The sequence below is a fragment of the Caretta caretta genome, chromosome 3 (assembly GCF_965140235.1).
Source record: "Caretta caretta isolate rCarCar2 chromosome 3, rCarCar1.hap1, whole genome shotgun sequence".
NCBI lineage: Eukaryota > Metazoa > Chordata > Testudines > Cheloniidae > Caretta > Caretta caretta.
In genome coordinates, this window is record NC_134208.1 from 190,797,845 (window position 1) to 190,814,431 (window position 16,587).

The window sequence follows — 16,587 nt, forward strand, 5'->3', positions numbered from 1 at the left end:
CATACAAATTTAACACAGGACAATATATAGTTTATTCCACAATATTACAGCCTGTAAAGAATTCCGCAGGAAGTAAGATTATTTTTTCTTTTTTTTAATACAAACTAATTTGCAGAGAATGAGGATGTGACATTATTATGTTTCCTGGGAACAAAACAATTTTTTAAATAATATTACTGATAAATAAATGGTCGAAAGCCATTGATTACACCGTAGCAGTAAATGTATCATACATATTATGTGAACTGGCTTTAGTGCAATCCTTAGCTGATCATTATTTTTTCTCCAAAAAGAAATAAACTCAATGGCCAATACACTACAAAACTAACATGGCAGTGTCTGATACATCAGCTGTGATGTTGATAGCATAGCCAGGTTGCATTTTATTTGATGGCAAATTAATTGGTATAATTTTTGCTGGGCGGTTGGGTTTTGGGGGTTTTTTTTGTTTTTGAGGGGCCGGGGGGTTGTTTCTTGCATTTTGTACTTCATTGCCTTTTACATCAACTGAGCAAATAATGAACATGAAATTAGAAATTAGAAATTGTTTCCTCATGGGTAATGTGCTAGAACTTGAGTTTATTAAAAGAAAGGAGACTAAGATATATAGTTATAGATATAGATACACACACATACACAGTGCCAAGGTTCTTCAGGTCCCTGCTATTCAACAATAATTTCATTCTTTATGTGGTTAGAGGTTTTTAATCAGAAAAGTGGTTTAGATAAAGCTAAGATTAAATTGTAGGTGTGACTTTTCAGCATTTATGTTGAGAACAAGGAGGATGCAAACAAAAACTCATTGTTTTTGACTGGACAAATCTCCCCAGGTAACCCTTCATCAATGTACATGTTCAGTATTCCAGTGTGAATTCAACGACTGAAGCTGATTCAGCCCTAAATAACACACTGACAACACCTACTTGTAAAGGCACAGTTTAGCAGTGAAGTTGCTTCCTTGCCACAACAGTTATTTCACAGAAAGATTAAGCTTGATCATTTCCTTGATGTTCATGTAGTTATTACTCTGTGTGTGTGTGTGTGTGTGTGTGCGTGTGTCTATCACACTAACCTTGGTATTTTATATTTTTAGTAAAACACAAAAACCTAATCGCAGGCTGGTTTATATGCACCCATCCAATATGGAAAGGTGTTGTTTTACAGAAACCTGTTCAAGTAAAACTTCCAATGGAATTGCATCAGACAAGCTCACATGGGTCTCCAGAGGGAGCAGAGAGAAGAAACACTTCTGTGCATTATCTGCAAACCTAGAACTCAACAGCTTTTTGGCAGGCAATTTGTTTCAAGTGTTTTGTTTCAGGAAACGTGTATTTTTCTTTGTATGTTTCATGGATTTACTACAACTGGTTCTGACAGCTGCTGATTCTGTTAAATGAACACATTATTAAAAATCCTCTAACATCCCCAAGCTGAGAAATATACATTTTAATGGCATTTAAATTGTGAACCTGTAAGAATGTGCAAATGAAACCTGTGTGAATACTAACTCAGTTACTCTGGATTTAAAGGATCGCTTGATTTTTACAGTCGGGGGTAAAGGAGACTGAAGCTGACTGCATATGTTGATTATATTTCCTTTGTTACAATCAAGTACAGATAGAGACATTTAAAAAAGGAAAGCAAAATAAACAATCTCAAGTAGTAAAAATAAATGAGGGCTAATACTTTGAAAAAGAAAATACTCCAATTATTGACATATTTCCAAATAATTCCATTCTATGTCATATATGCAATCTTTGTATATTTTGTGGGCGGAGGGTTTGGAGAGGGTTGGGAGGGGTGAAGGAGAAAATCAGTTATTTGAAATGAGGCAGGAAAAAAGTGGATGTTTTCATTTTGCCTTAGATCAAAGGAAAACAAGAATGGAATCTGTGGCATATTGAACATTTTTCCACCGCTGTCTTTCACACTAGGCCATCTAAGTTTTATACAATTCCCCAGACTAGCTGCATATTAAGCTTGCTGTGTACAGCTTTATTATCGTGTGGTAGTATGGGAACATTAATATTCCTGTGTTGCCTCTGACAGGACATTTACATGTGCCCATCTGAGCTCACACCTGAGAGCTGCTCCAAGGTACAGTAACTGTGCTCCTATTGTAAAGGCAAATGAAGAACACAAATTCCCTGCTGGGATCAGGGCTGCCCTCACCACACCCCACACCTCAAACCTTTCCCTTGCCAACATAACTCAATGCCACCTCAGAATGACGAATGAGCTGAAGCACCAGCACCAAGTACTAACCCTCTAAGAGCAGCAAAAGCCTCTCTGAAATATTTTTAAAATGCACAGTGAGTGCCGCTGGCCAATAAAGGTTGGGGAACAAACTCCAGTGAACCCAATACAGAATACATTGCATACTAACACTGATTAGAAATACGGGATGATGTTTATAAGGCTTCAAAATGGGTTTGGCATAAAGCAGACTGGCTTTAATAATGAAGGTACTTTTTATTTCAGATTTGCCTTTGGTCTCTGTTTATGTTAAAAGCTGCAGTCTTAGGCCCTGCTGCTCCATGCATTTATGCACATGTGTAGTTTTATGCATGTGAGCCCTGACTTCAGTGAGACAACACACCGCGCATAAAATTAACACCAACTACTTGCAGAATCAGATCTTAAAGGCCAAGTTACATTTAGTAGAAATTCATTTTGTGATGGAAAACAATTCTGGCAGCAACAATATGGTTTGTGGATAAATTGATTAGGCTATTGTTTTAAAAACTATGTAGCAAATCACAACGGTAAATTTACTGAAATGGACCACAGTGGGCCCAATCCTGCTCCCAATCAGGTCCAATGTTGTGTATATTCAGATTAAATATGCTTATTTCCCCTGGGGGGAAAAGCACTGAATTTTATGACCATGTTACAAATAACAATACAGGTCTTAATCTATTAAATTATATGATCTGGACATAGTTTATGAACTTCAGCAATACCCCTCAAATTGACACACACAATAAAAACCTCCTAGATGGAAAACTGTTTTGAAAGTGTGCTCCAAGTTAAAAAATAAAAATCCCTTGTAATAACAACACTGCTGACCCAAATGAAATCTGAACAAGCAGAAAGGTACTAAAGATCCTCAGTGATTAGATCCCATGCTAAAAAAGTGGCAATGTGCCAAGCAATGTCCAGCTTGATGTTAAATGCCTTTTATTGCACAAAGCTGGTACTATTGGATATAAAAGCAGACTGGAGATTGGGGTGAATTTTGTCAAAAAATTTCTTTATATAATAAACAGTGCGAGCAGACAAACAAATGGAGATTGAATTCCCACAGCCTGACAGTCTCTCAAGTCTCCTTAATTGTCTTTATTACTTGAATTGAATAAAAAGGGAATTCAAGTTCTCAGGGTTGCATGTACAAAATTGTGTAATGCTAAAAGATTTCCTTCTCTTTTTAAATTTACATTACAAAATTATGGAAATCTTTAGGAAAGAATCTACTTCTCCCCTGTAATCTAATGTTAAGATCTTTTACTTACACTTTCTCCCCCTCACCATCCAGCTCCCATATTTCAGTCTTTATTGTTCAGTCTGGCTACAGAGGGCGTACATTTATTAAGTATATTATTTTCAAAGCTTGTAGCGTTTAATGTTAATCTGCACCTTTTTCATATCTGCTAAATTTAATGCTTGCTAGGCTGGCTCTTCAACCACAAATATTTTGTATCCAGCTATATTTCAGTCCATGGTGAGCTTAACAATTAAATGTCACATATAATAGAAGAAAGAATGCAAAACATATTTCTAGTCCTCTAAACCAAAGGATACGATTTGCAGAAGACAAGAAATGGCGCAATTTAAGGAATTATAACACTTTTGATGCCTCCCTGGAATAATCATGCTGAATCAGAAGGAAACTTTCTACACTCTGCTTCTGTTCTTGAAATGAACACATATTTGTGTTTCCAATAAAAGGCTATTTTTACATTAACTATCTGTAACAGCAGGGAATAGAAAAACTAACAATCTCCACCTCATACAAGGGATGATCTTGATATCACATGGATGCTTCTTCAAAACTGTTATTTATAAAAAGGCAACGAGGAAAATGCACAAACAGTTTAATCTTTTGTGTGTCACTGAAAGAGTAACAACTTTTGGATCGCCTACGTTTTTAACATTTTTTTCCCTTCTAGAAGTAAATTTCTCAGCCATACAGGCCACTGTGTTTAATTAAGCTTTCAAAAGTCCTCTGACAATGCCAACAATTGAAAGACACTTCTGTAGCTCAATCATGCAATCATTGTGACAGTTCTATTTACAATTTGTCTTAAAGAGACTTTCTCTGACATTGTACTTTAACAAAACATCCAAGCTGCCAGTTCACAACCTTTCTCTGTCTTATTTACAAATACAGCTTGTACGCAGGACTGAGAATCTCATAATCATGAGTCTTTGGATAGTGCCCTCACAAATTTTCCATCTTGTAACTATTTTGTCCAGCCCATTACTATCTGCTATGAAGCTTTGTTTTGAACAATTACAGTTAGAATTTTAGCCATTTTAGAATATTTAAGCTTCTTCTGTCTCATTGTTTAGATGCAATGCTAACTATTCAGTTCATCAGCCAATGATTTTTATCCAGAACAAAATAAAATAATAAGGAAATGCAATTTACGCATCACAGAATTACAACAGTAATTGCTAATAGTGTACTAAGAGAATTTCTGTGGCATATAGACAAGTCAAAGAAATTCTATTCTGAGAATTCTAATAGTTAAATGTACTTAGTCCATCAGTTAGTATCATACTAGGTTCATTTTCCATTTGATTATTCAATGGAAACGTATTTCTTACATTTGTTTTCCTTATGTTGGATTTGTATCTAACTGGCGATTGGAGAAAACAGATGCAGGCACTCAAAGTGAACTTCTCTCTCTCTCTCTCTCTCTCTCTTTGTATATACACTATATAAAGCTATACAATCATAATTATAAATGAGAATATATGTAACATTCCAATGAGATAAATATGAAGTGTAGTAGTAGTTAAAATGCCTTTCCCTCCCCACCAAAAAATAATCTTTCATTAATCTATACAGCTTTATATATTCAACAAGCATCAAAACCTAACACCAATGGACTATAAATATTTCTTTTCCCTTTTCAGTAAGTGAACAGCAGTTTTACATTCACTGATATCTTGGTACTTCAGTTAATATTTTCCTCTATTGTAAAATAAGAGACTGGATAACTAAACCCCTGCCCGTAGCACTCACTGGAAATCACAGACTGCTGATATCTGGTGGTGAGTGTTTGACACACATATTGATGAAAGCTGCCTCATTGGACCCACACAACATATCCTATTAATTTTCATTAAATTTATGACATTTCTGCCATAGCACTGGATCGTCACTCAAAATTTTATATCAAGCCAAAGAGAGAGAGATACACACACATACACAGAACAGCTATGTATGGATGTGTGTATCTATATTTTATGTATATGCATGCATATTGTACATGTACACACATACTATTATAAGCATTCCTTAATCTGGAAAATGGTTAGGATGAAGAGACACCTAGAGACAGTTAAAATATACATCATTTCACTGTACATTTGAGTGACTGCCTTTCTTGTAGTTGGGTGCATTGATCCCTAAGCATTACTTATCTTAGGAAGATGGTCTCTTATTATAATGCACCAAATTATTGACTGTAAAATGACACACAAAGCAGGTACTATAAATATATCTAACCTAGAACACTACAGTAACCTCTTTCTGAAGAATACTTAACTGGCTGCATTTTTCACATTGTTATTAAATATATTTTCTGGACTTTTATCATGAAGAATTGGTTCATTCAGCTTCTGTATCATTTATCCCTATTTTTTAAATTATATATTCACATATCTTTTGCATTCTTGTGATTATTGTTTCCTTTCTACTTCTGCAAAAAGGAACACAGATATAAAATATGGGAATGAGTAACTGCCATTCTGAGATTCACTTCAGGGACCCCCAAAATACCTGAACTCCACAACTTATTCAATGACCCTGACTGTTAATTTCACTGACGGACACTGGAAATCATTGGTGTGATCATTCCTGCTATTGACATATTACTTTGTGATATGACAAAACTGTCTCTTGGTTAACTAATTCCAGTGTGGAAACATATTAAATAAAAATTAAAGGAACAGTATAAGAGCTCATAATTATCCGTGCATGAAAGCTTTACCTCACCTGAGTCACATCACTTGTGCACCCACTGAAGAGCTTGTATATATTTTTCCTTTGAAAACAATTAGAAGCTGATCTTACATTCCTTCCATACCCAAAACTCCCATTGATTCCAGCTGGAGCTTTGAATGTGCAAGAAATATAGACAGTATTGGACTTCTGGTATGTGTCAGTTTTAAACATAATTGCACAGAAATCTCTCTACACAGGAGACATGAAAAGAACTGGAGCTAGATCTTGCAGTCCTTATTTACAAGAGTAATCTCTACTTCTGTGTGTAGTCCTATTGACTTTCATGGAACTACTTTTCTGAGTAAAGACTATCTGCACACATATGATTTATGTGCATGTGAAAGGGTTTGCAGGATCAGGTCCTTAGGTTTTTTTTGTCTGTTGTATATTGTACATACCCCGAATTCAGTCCTTAGCTTACTGAACCATTTAGAAGAACAAGGGACAGTTAAAAACATATTATTCTTCTAATTAGCAACACCACTACATCCTTTAGGGCCAAATTCTGCCCACTTAACTAATGCTAGGAATCTAATTAATGGTAACCACCCTCTATATATGAGTACAGAAGGCAGGCTTTGGCTTACATGGTTCAACAACTGTAATAGTAGAATTCTAAACTAAAGCAAATAATTCTAAACTCCTCAGTGTGGTTGTATCTTAGACTGAATGGCCTATTTGAGACCATGGCAAGAAGTGTGGTTTTAATTCTTGCTTGACAGATACTGTGTTTTGTCTTTTAAACAGAGCCGTTCAATATGTAAATACGATGTTACATCACACAAGTGTTACTCCATATTTGGTGATTTAGCATGGCTTCAGATCTCTGAAGACTACAAATCCCTTCCGCTAGGCTCTTGCTTCATTAATCATGCCCTACACTTCTGTTCATTTTCCTTCAAATCACAGACAGCACATGGAAATGGTCACTGCCATATACCACTTTGGAAAAAAAACTCTTTAACCTACATGTCACAGAAGTTGAATGTGCTGCAAAATTTAAGCCATCTTTCAAAATGCAGCTTGCCAGTAAGTTGACCCTATATATGTGTGTGCGTGTGTGTGTGTATATATATATATACACTATTACTACAAAGCTTTCAAAAAACATAAATGCCACATTTGATTTTAATGATTGGTTGGAGGAAAAAAATATCACATTGAATCCTGCAATGCCTACTGACCTATAATGGTTGAACTGTGTGGCCATGGTAAGTCAAAGACAAGATCCAGTATATCATGTGATTACATACAGTACTTTTGCTAACACTGAACTACCCTTTAGGCTATTAAAATAGAGGTATAAGTGATGTCTTATCCTAACTGATGTTTCCATAAAACTAGATCAGGCATTGGTTGATTTTAATATGCTACAGCACTACATATTTATAATTATATTTTAAGCATAATTTAATACCAAGCAATGGGTGGTGTTCATATTTACTTTCAGGATTTTAGAAACTAACTGACTTGTTAGCCTTCCAGTATTTCTCTGATTTTCTTTTTCATATTAAGTTCAATTATTTTAACCTCAGCCACTGAGACATTCACATAGTGTCTTTCCAATTAAAAATTTATCATAGGAAATGACATTATTTACTTTTTTAAATTACATTTATATATTGTTTGTTGTGCAAAACAGAACTCAGTCTTGGACATTTGTACGGGTGACATGTGGTTGTGTAAACCACAAACAAAATCAAGATACATCTGTCAAAACCACATCAGAGACAAGAGAGAGCACAGAGAAGCATTTATCATTTGGCTGAGGAGGCAGGCTGCAGACAGCGGCCTTTCCTGTCAAACCAACCTTTTGAAATTTCCAACATGCCCTTAAACTTTTCGAATAAGCATGTCTGTGCGCTTCAGCAACTGCCCTCTCTACTCTGGCCTGGCCAGTCGAAAATGGCATCTTAAAGTCAAGGTCGGTGGTGTCACTTTGCCATGGGGCTGTGTTTAATTACAGTCCATACGCTGACAGCCAATATGGATCCAAGGCTAGCTGATGCTCAGTTAACTCTTTCACCCCTGAGTTAACAAAAGACTGTAAAGCTAGTTCTTGTATAACACAGCAGAGTGTAAAATATACATATATGGAATTAAGATAGACAACACACAAGGAGACAGCTTCTATACTATATACAATTAAGAAAACAGAATCCCAGCAAACCCTGTTGAAAATACACATGAGTATTGCATGGGCCTGTTGATGCTATAACTACTCAGCCACTTGGAAATATTTTTTGTGTACTTAATATGAACTGAAACGCAGAGTATTTAACACATTGGCTGTCATGGTGACTAGAACGGAAAAACAGACACAGCACTTCACAACTGTGAGCATTATTACTACAGTTTGACTGAACATGGAAATAAACTTGTAAATGCTTCTCCTTGCTTCAGTTTACCTGCTATATGTTCCTGTTTAGGGCAGATTCCTCTAGATGACGTTGATAAACAATCGTCATCCTCTGGTGTGACCTGGATGCCAACCTCCACAGGATTGGATGCTTTTTTCAGCTCACTTGGTGAGGGTGAAGGTGGCTTATCCACAGCCTTCTCTAAGCAGAGACTGCCATTGCATTGTTTCCGTTTGTGCTCAATAAAAATAAGGATGTCCCCCAATGGGAAGTTCATCTGACACTGGCCACAAGTAAGGAGGTCATGATCCCCTTCTGGAGCTCCCAACGTGCCATGCTCTGGTTCATCATCAGTAAGAATGGCTTCAAGAGGTTCGGCTGCAGTTTAAGAAACAAAAGGAGAAACATTAGACCTCTTGTGAAAAGAAGGGGAAGGTGGGGAGAGAGAAAATCGTGTTGTTGAGCCCTCTGTTCATGGATGCTACACCGAGTTTTGAATATTTATAGAATGAAAAAATTAAACCTGCATTACGTGAACAGATAGCACATTATCAGTCCAACAAGAAGCAAATGTAGTTATCGATGTTGATAGGGAACATATTTCGAGAAAGCAGCTGTAATATGCAGAACTGTCAGAATGGAACCTGCAATCTTATCTATATTCCTGGATTTAGACAAAGTTCTAATTTGAATGAATGATTTAATAGTAAAAATTAAAATAACAGCTGTAAAAAAAATTACTGTGAGACAACTATGGTATCATGAAGAAAAGCCAATACTGTCCTTTGTTGCCAGAGGTATTATTTATGTTTATGTATTTATGACTGAAGTGTGTGTGTGTGTGTGCACGCACACGTAATGTATGACTTGGTCATGGAATAGCTATATATTGATGACCAAGTCATACGTTTTGAAATGTTGAACTGTGAGTTAGGTGTGTGCGTGTGTGTGCATGCAAATAAATGAACATACACATTAAAAGCCACATAGATTGTGCATGCACACATGTGCACAGGGGCTACATAGTCCTGTGCTGTGTGTGTATGTACGTATGTTTATATATTTATATTTTATTCCGTTTAAAAATTGAAAACTTGTGAACTAATCATGGGAAAAAAGACCAAATTAATAAATAAGGAAACTAAATAGCAATACTTTTCAGATACCTCCCAGAAATTAAAGAAATATCAAATTCACTGGCAATTCTACTTAGACACTTAACTAAACAGGATACCTTTGCATACTTAAGAAAATAAGCCAATTAGGTTTTTTGTTTTGTTTTTTTCATTCTGAAAAAAGGAATGCCTAAATTATTCTAAATATGTTAGCAATTGTGGTCTTCATCATATATAAATCAGTATGGTCAACTGAATGCCACATTTCATAACAACGGTGAAAAGACCTTTCTTTACACTTGAAATACCCTGCCTAATGTTGTCAAAGTTGACTAATTTTCTGAATGAGCTCCAAAAAGCTTCATTATGAGACTATTTCTACACACATAGTCGTCAGTGGATTGTATAACAAGGCAGACATGCCTTTCTTTTCTGTTTGCTTTTTTTAACTTTGTATTGAAATATCTTAGCAATATGTATGCAGCATTCATCACTATAACCTTGCAAGGAAAAAAACCTGTTGGTATTTCTCTCCCTATGCAACATAATACATATACTAACAACAACAACCACCACCAAAATGAGCTGACACTACAAAACATAAAATGCCTCAAAATGTTGCCAGTAAATGAAAGTGAGACCCAATACAACTCTTAAACAGTTAATCAGTCTGACCTTCTTTAGTGAGCCTCCAATTTCACATTTAATGAACTTAAAGCCACAGAGAATCAAAAAATAGATTTTAATTTGACTGCAGAATATTGGAACAGATTTTGATAAAGTGCAAAAATCCAGTGAACTCAGGTTAAATTTATTTCAACCCTACCTAGGCTGAATATTGAGGAGGAAGATCTGGAGTAGCTCCCAGTTGTGCTGTGTAAAATAATATTGAAAGAGCACCTTACCGTACCTTAGCTCCAACTAGGACACACTGATACATTCCATAATTTCTTGCCTCTAGTGCTACTCCTAATTTAACATAAGGTCAACTACAGGAATATGAAGGTTATATTCATATTAATAAAAACAATATCTTAATCATTTGGGTTTTCTTCTAACCTTACTGACCAAAAGATAATACACAACATGCATTTACACTTTTCTGGCATAGAAAAAGAAACAGGAATGTTTCTGAAATGTCTATGTCATTTTCTCAAGTAACAACTGTTTGCATTTGCACAAAGTGAGTAACTGAATATGGAAGTCATTCCATCAGATTCTTTCTACAAAAAAGGTTTTTTTGTGTTAAGCAGTAATTGTAACTTTTAGTTTACTAACTCAAAGTAGCAAAATATTTTTTTAAATTGATATTCTCCTTATAACTGTTTTGACTGGAACCTAGCACAATAATTACTCAATTGTAATATTTATTCGTTGGCCTGATTTGTTTCTGAAATTGTCAATATTACTCAGCAATGAAAGAGAATATTGTGCTCAGATACCAGACAGTTAAAAGTAATGCGAAACAAAAACAGACTTTGCTAAAGACTGTACTGACTGGGCTGATTTACAATCAAAACCAGGAAATGAAGTGGGAATTCAGAGGCTGCTGATTACACCTCCACATTTCACCTAATTAATTTTATAGGAGGCAAAGTTCTCGAAAATAACAAGATGATCAAATGTACAGATATAAAACCTGTAACCTCAACATTTTCTATGCTCTTAAGGTAAATTATTGCTAATTAACAAGAATTATATACTAATGTATGAAATACCTCTGGCAACGTGTTCGTTACAAAACGTTTGGCTCCCGATCCTCTGAGAGAAAGCAAAATGTGGTTTTATTATTTCTGCTGTTTAAAAAAAAAAAAACCAGGTGCACAAAGAAAATTTGAAAATACAATTCACCTGGCCTGGCCACTGATTTGCAGTGCACTTCTTTGAATTCTGGGGCAATCACAAGCTCCTTCCTGGGTATCTAATCATTCCTTGTATGTTTTTAATGCAAAATGCCCTTCCATTAACATGTATTTCTACAAGAACAACAAGGAGTCTGCTGGCACCTTCAAGACTAACAGATTTATTTGGGCATAAGCTTTCCTGGGTAAAAACCCCACTTCTCCAGATGCATGTATTTCTAGCCTCTCTCTCGCCCTTCCCCCATTCCCCACCAACATCCACCAAAATAACACCATCTTCTGTATCAAGTTCAATGGATTTTTGTCTCAAAAGAAGTGTGAGGGACGCAATGGAAGAAAAAGCACCAGTTCTGTGTTACCAAGAGTGGGGGGTTGACGGGGGGGAGAAATGTATCTGTATAGATTCAGCAAGACAGAGAGGTCTAAATGCCCCAGCAGCAGGCAGGGCTGTGTCCAGCTTAGAAGACAAAAAAGAAAAGCAGGGGAGAAAGAGAGAGTGACGGGCTAGTCCAAGTTTGCCTTCAAGTGTGTCCTGGGATTGTCTTACAGTCTAAGGGAACAAATGATGGCTAATAATGTGGGCAAGTGGCCGGTGTTTTAAAGCAGACAGAAAGCGGGAGCGCATGAGGGAAGGAAGGAAAGAAAAAGACGGGAGAGCGAACTTGGAGAGGACTGAGCAGGCACAATGGGAGCAGCGTGGATCGGAAGCTTAGTGCAAACACGTGCGAGCCAGCAAGGTGCCGTCTCCCCTTTCGGCTGGGGCCAAGCTCAGCTCAGCTCCCGCTTCTCCACCCCAGCGGGCCCCCCCCCCCCCCAGCGCCCATGAGGATTGCCTTTGCCTCGGATGGGCCTGTAGCGAGACCCGACCCGCTTGGGGGGAGGAGGGGGGGGGGAGACAAACAAAAGCAGATGTGTCCAAGTAAGCCAAACAAACACAAAGTCACAGATGAGAAGGTGCCACTCAGCTCCCCCTTCGAAAGAGTGTTTCAAGCTTTTTTTTTTCTGGAGGGGGGGATGTCGTTTGCTTTCCACGCGCTACAGCATCGTGCAAAGCTACGACTAGACAGAAGGGATCCCAGCCAGCCCAGCGCCGCCTGGAAAGGCTCCCGAGCCCGTCTGTGACCCCCACGGCTTGATCGGCCGTCGGGGTAGTGAGGGGAAATGAAGGGCCAACTTGCTAGTCCTCGCGATCCTCGGAAATCGTTTGCTGCTCTGAGCGGACGGGAACGGCGTTAAAACAAACATTACAGGGAGAAACTGGATCTTTTCTCCAGTGTGGGGTCTACGGGCTGCGTTCCTGTTTCCTCACCAGCCATAAAGCAAGGCAAAATTAAGAACAAAGAAAGGGGGAGGGGGAGAAAGAAAGGGGGAAAAGGGGGGGAAGAGAGAAAGAAAGAAAACCCGCCCTCCCTCCTTCCTAAACGAGAATGCTGAGAATTAAAGACGTGGTGAAACTGATCAGGTTCAAGTTCGTTGGGCTTTTTTGATCTTGTTCTGCCTCCTAGCGACTGAATCTCACATGCAAACCTATCGTTAACCAATTTTTTTTAAATCCAACTCCAACACATCTCGCCCCCCCCTCCCCCAAGCCCCCCAAATCTCACAGGGAGAAATGTACCGAATGGAAATTACACTGCCAGCAAAAAAAAATTAATAACTTAAATATGTATCTGTATATTACATATGGAATTGCCAAGTCAGGGGGAAACCCTGCACGACTGGGGAAGGATTTGGGGATGGAAATCTAATCTTTCAATTATTCTGTGACAAGTGAGTCTAACACACGCGCACACACAAACCCTAAGGATGAATGCACTCTGGTATATGCATTTTTAAAAGTAACATAGGTTACTTGTGTCGGCACCAGTTTCGGCAGCTCTTGGAGGAATGGGGTGGAAGGGGGTGGGTTCCTGCGACATGTTCTGGAAGAGATAGCACCTCCAGAATTGTGACAGTTATGTTGCAATACATAACATAACACAACGTTTTGCATTTCAAAAAGCTCTTAGAACTGTAGCAAATGACTGAAACAATGAGGGGTGGAGGGAAGAGAACCTTAAGGTGTCTAAAAGAAAACTTTACGCAAGCAAATGTTTTGGCTTCCCCTGCCTTTACGGGAACTGTTTTATCCAAATCGTTAACATTCTCCAACGGACTATGTGCAAATCTTGCTCCAAATATCTATGCATCTGAGTGGGGAAATTGCATTGTAAACTTTTACAGAGCGCGAGAGGGGAGCGGGGGGGGGTGTTGTTTGCAGACAGAGAAATTGCACTGAAACGGACGGTCCCTGAGAGGGGAGAAAAACACCTGGAATACTGGGGGGAAATAAAATACAAGCGTGCATCTTTTTGCTTTCCCACCGCCCAAAAAATAAAATATTTCCTCTCGTCTTCCCTCCCACCCGCTCCAGATCCGAGTTCCCTTTTGTTGTGTAAGCAGCGACCTTGCTTACTTTGCATTCAGCTTTTATGTTTTGTTGGGGGGGAGTGGAAGAAGGGGAGAATTTTTGTGACGAATAGTGTATTTTTAAAATGTCCCCGGGAGCGTATTTTTTTTAATTTGATCGTGACAGTGACGATAGTTGGTTGGTTTGGGGTTTTGTTTTGTGTGTGTGTGTGCTTTGCTTGGGTTTGCTCTTGTCTCTGCTTGTTGGCAGGAGGCTCCCCGCACACGCGGTGCTTGTAAACATTCAGACACGAGATTTTTCCCAATCAAAATCCACTTCCACTTTTTTTGAAAATCTTCCAAAAAATAGTAAGCGAGAGAGGAGGGAATTCCTCTCGCTCGCTCGCTCTGCCCCGTGCAGCCGAGCCAAGCAGCCCAAGTTCGCAGGCAGGAGTTGGGGGCAGTGGGGGAGGAGGGGAGGAGTGGGGGGAAGGCTGGCATGAGTCGGTTGGCGGGGGGGAAGGTCCGATTGTGGCGGAGCCCCGGGGAAAGCCAACGATGGCTCCGGGCAGCACAAGCAGCCGCTGCTGCCTTTTTTGCCCTTTCGCCGCGGAGGGAAAAGAGGCGCAGAAGAGAGCGGGACAAACACCCCACGCCTGGGAGCGGAAACAAAAGGGGGGACATTGCCCCCCCCCCGGTACGCAACAAGGTTTCGCTCGGGAGTGATGGGGATCTGGCTAAAACCACGCGCCCCTAGACTTTTCTCTTCACTCCACTGAACCCTAATCTCTTGTCTGTCTGTCTGTCTGTGCGTCCAATGTCCAGTCTGTCTTTCCTGCAGGGATTTCTTTACACTCCCCCCCCCACACACACACACACACACCCCGCACGGACAAATTCTGCTCTTTTCACAAGTCACACTGGCACAATTCGAAAAACGCAGATCAAAGCGAGAGGGGGGATGAAAAAGAAAAAGAAGGAAGAGAGAGTGAGTAAGAAGGGGGCATGCTCCAGGAGCAAAGAAAAGAAAAGTGATCGAGGTGATTTAATTAGAGAGAGACGGAGACGGGGGGAAAATCCGAGCCAACATTTAGTGCATTTCCACCCCTCTCGCCCGCTTTTTCCGCTGCTCTGAAATAAAATAACCCGCCCGAAGGAGGCACAGAAATAAATGCACGTTGCTCGCTGGGTTACTTACGCGAAAATTCCCGCTTGCTTAAGTGCTGGGGTTTGCCTTGCTTGCGGCGAGACATGGTGGGTTGGTGGCTGCGGTGGCTTGTGAGCCGCTCGGTTCACATCGGGAGAGCCGGGTGAGAAAGGAAGGAGACTCCAGAGAAAATATCTTCATCAATGTCTTTTGACATCCAAAATAAATTAGAAATAATACAAAGATGGCGCAGGGAAGATGAATTGTGGGATAGCAGTCATGGCTTTTTTTTTTTTTTTTTTTTTTTGTGCAAGAAAAAAAGAGAGAGAGAGGGAGAGAGGGAGAGAAGGAGAGAGAGAGATGAAAAAAATGGCAAAAGCCCCCCTGAGCTGCAAGTTCAAGTGCGGACGTGACGTCCCTGCGAACTTGAACGTCAGGAGCCTGGATGGACAGAGACATACAAAACATGGGCAGGGCAAGCTGGAGAGAGGGGGAGGAGGGAAGAGGAAGGCAACACCAATGGACACTCATCAGGGGCTGGACATGAAAAAGAGACCAGGACAAGCCAATGGACAGTGATCGCAGGGGGGAGAGGGGAGGGGGAAGCGGGAGGGGGGTGCACTAGACACCAGGCGCACGCTGCTTCGCGGAGCAGGGGGGTTGGGGTGGAGGGGAAAGGAGCTGGGCACGCGGTGCAGAAGTGGCCGCAGAGGAGTAAGTGCAGAAGGCAAACACAGGAGTGGCCAGGAGGGGAGAGGGAAATAATAAATAAATAAAACCAGCGGCACACACACACGCACGCACACCCCGCGCTGAAAAACGAAGAGAGGCTTGCCCAGGTGAAATGCGATGGGATGCTCCCAGGAGGGGGAGGCACGGCAGGTAGTCTGGGAGCCCACCCAGCAGGCAAAGCCAGGGGATTCAAAACTTTCCACCGCCGCACGAGCAAAGCCCCGAGAAGCAGTGACAGGCCCTGGCAGGCAGCACGAAGGGAGAGAGCGGGCAAGGGGACGGACGGAGGAAAGTTTGCGCTTGGAGCAGCCGGGGGAGAGGCGGCCAGGGCCAGCCTCCTTCCTTTCAGGCCGGAGATGGGAGAAAGGAGACGAGTTTCAGAGTCAAGTAGAAAAGAGGCAGAGGATGAGAAGGAAAAGGGAAGGCGGTGGAACTTTATACCCCCCCCCCCCGCCCCGCACCCAGCAGTCCAAAAAAACAAATAAAATAAAAACAGCCGAGGCAGCCTGCAAAGCCACGCCGGGCTCTGAGATGTAACGAGCAGTGACCGTGTCTAATAAAACTAACGAAACGGGAGCGCAGGAAGCGCAAACCACAGCTACGTTACTGGCGAGAAGCGGGGCGAGCCGAGCCGAGCAAATGGGCAGAGGGGGCAAGGCGAAGCGGCGGGAGTTGGGGCCGAGGAGGCAGCGGCCGCAGCGTGGGTTGTAACTTACCGGGGACACACACACATTCCCCCGGGGCGGGA

The 16,587-nt window shown here is 40.4% G+C and overlaps 1 protein-coding gene across 7 annotated transcripts in view; it reads right to left on the reverse strand.

The window, feature by feature from the left end:
- The window catches only part of BCL11A (BCL11 transcription factor A), a 102,340-nt gene extending 86,094 nt beyond the window's left edge, over positions 1–16,246 (reverse strand). For 2 of the 7 annotated variants that reach the window (XM_048842792.2, XM_048842793.2), the window contains exons 1-2: positions 15,159–16,245; positions 8,644–8,973 (exon numbers count right to left, since the gene is read on the reverse strand). In XM_048842792.2, the coding sequence (XP_048698749.1) occupies positions 8,644–8,973; positions 15,159–15,213 (385 nt within the window). In that variant the 5' untranslated portion in view covers positions 15,214–16,245. Of the gene's footprint in view, positions 1–8,643; positions 8,974–11,428; positions 11,451–15,158 lie in introns of those variants that run through there. The other 5 variants (XM_048842796.2, XM_048842788.2, XM_048842790.2 and 2 more) reach the window with 4 other exon arrangements.
- Between the last annotated feature and the right edge of the window lie 341 nt (positions 16,247–16,587).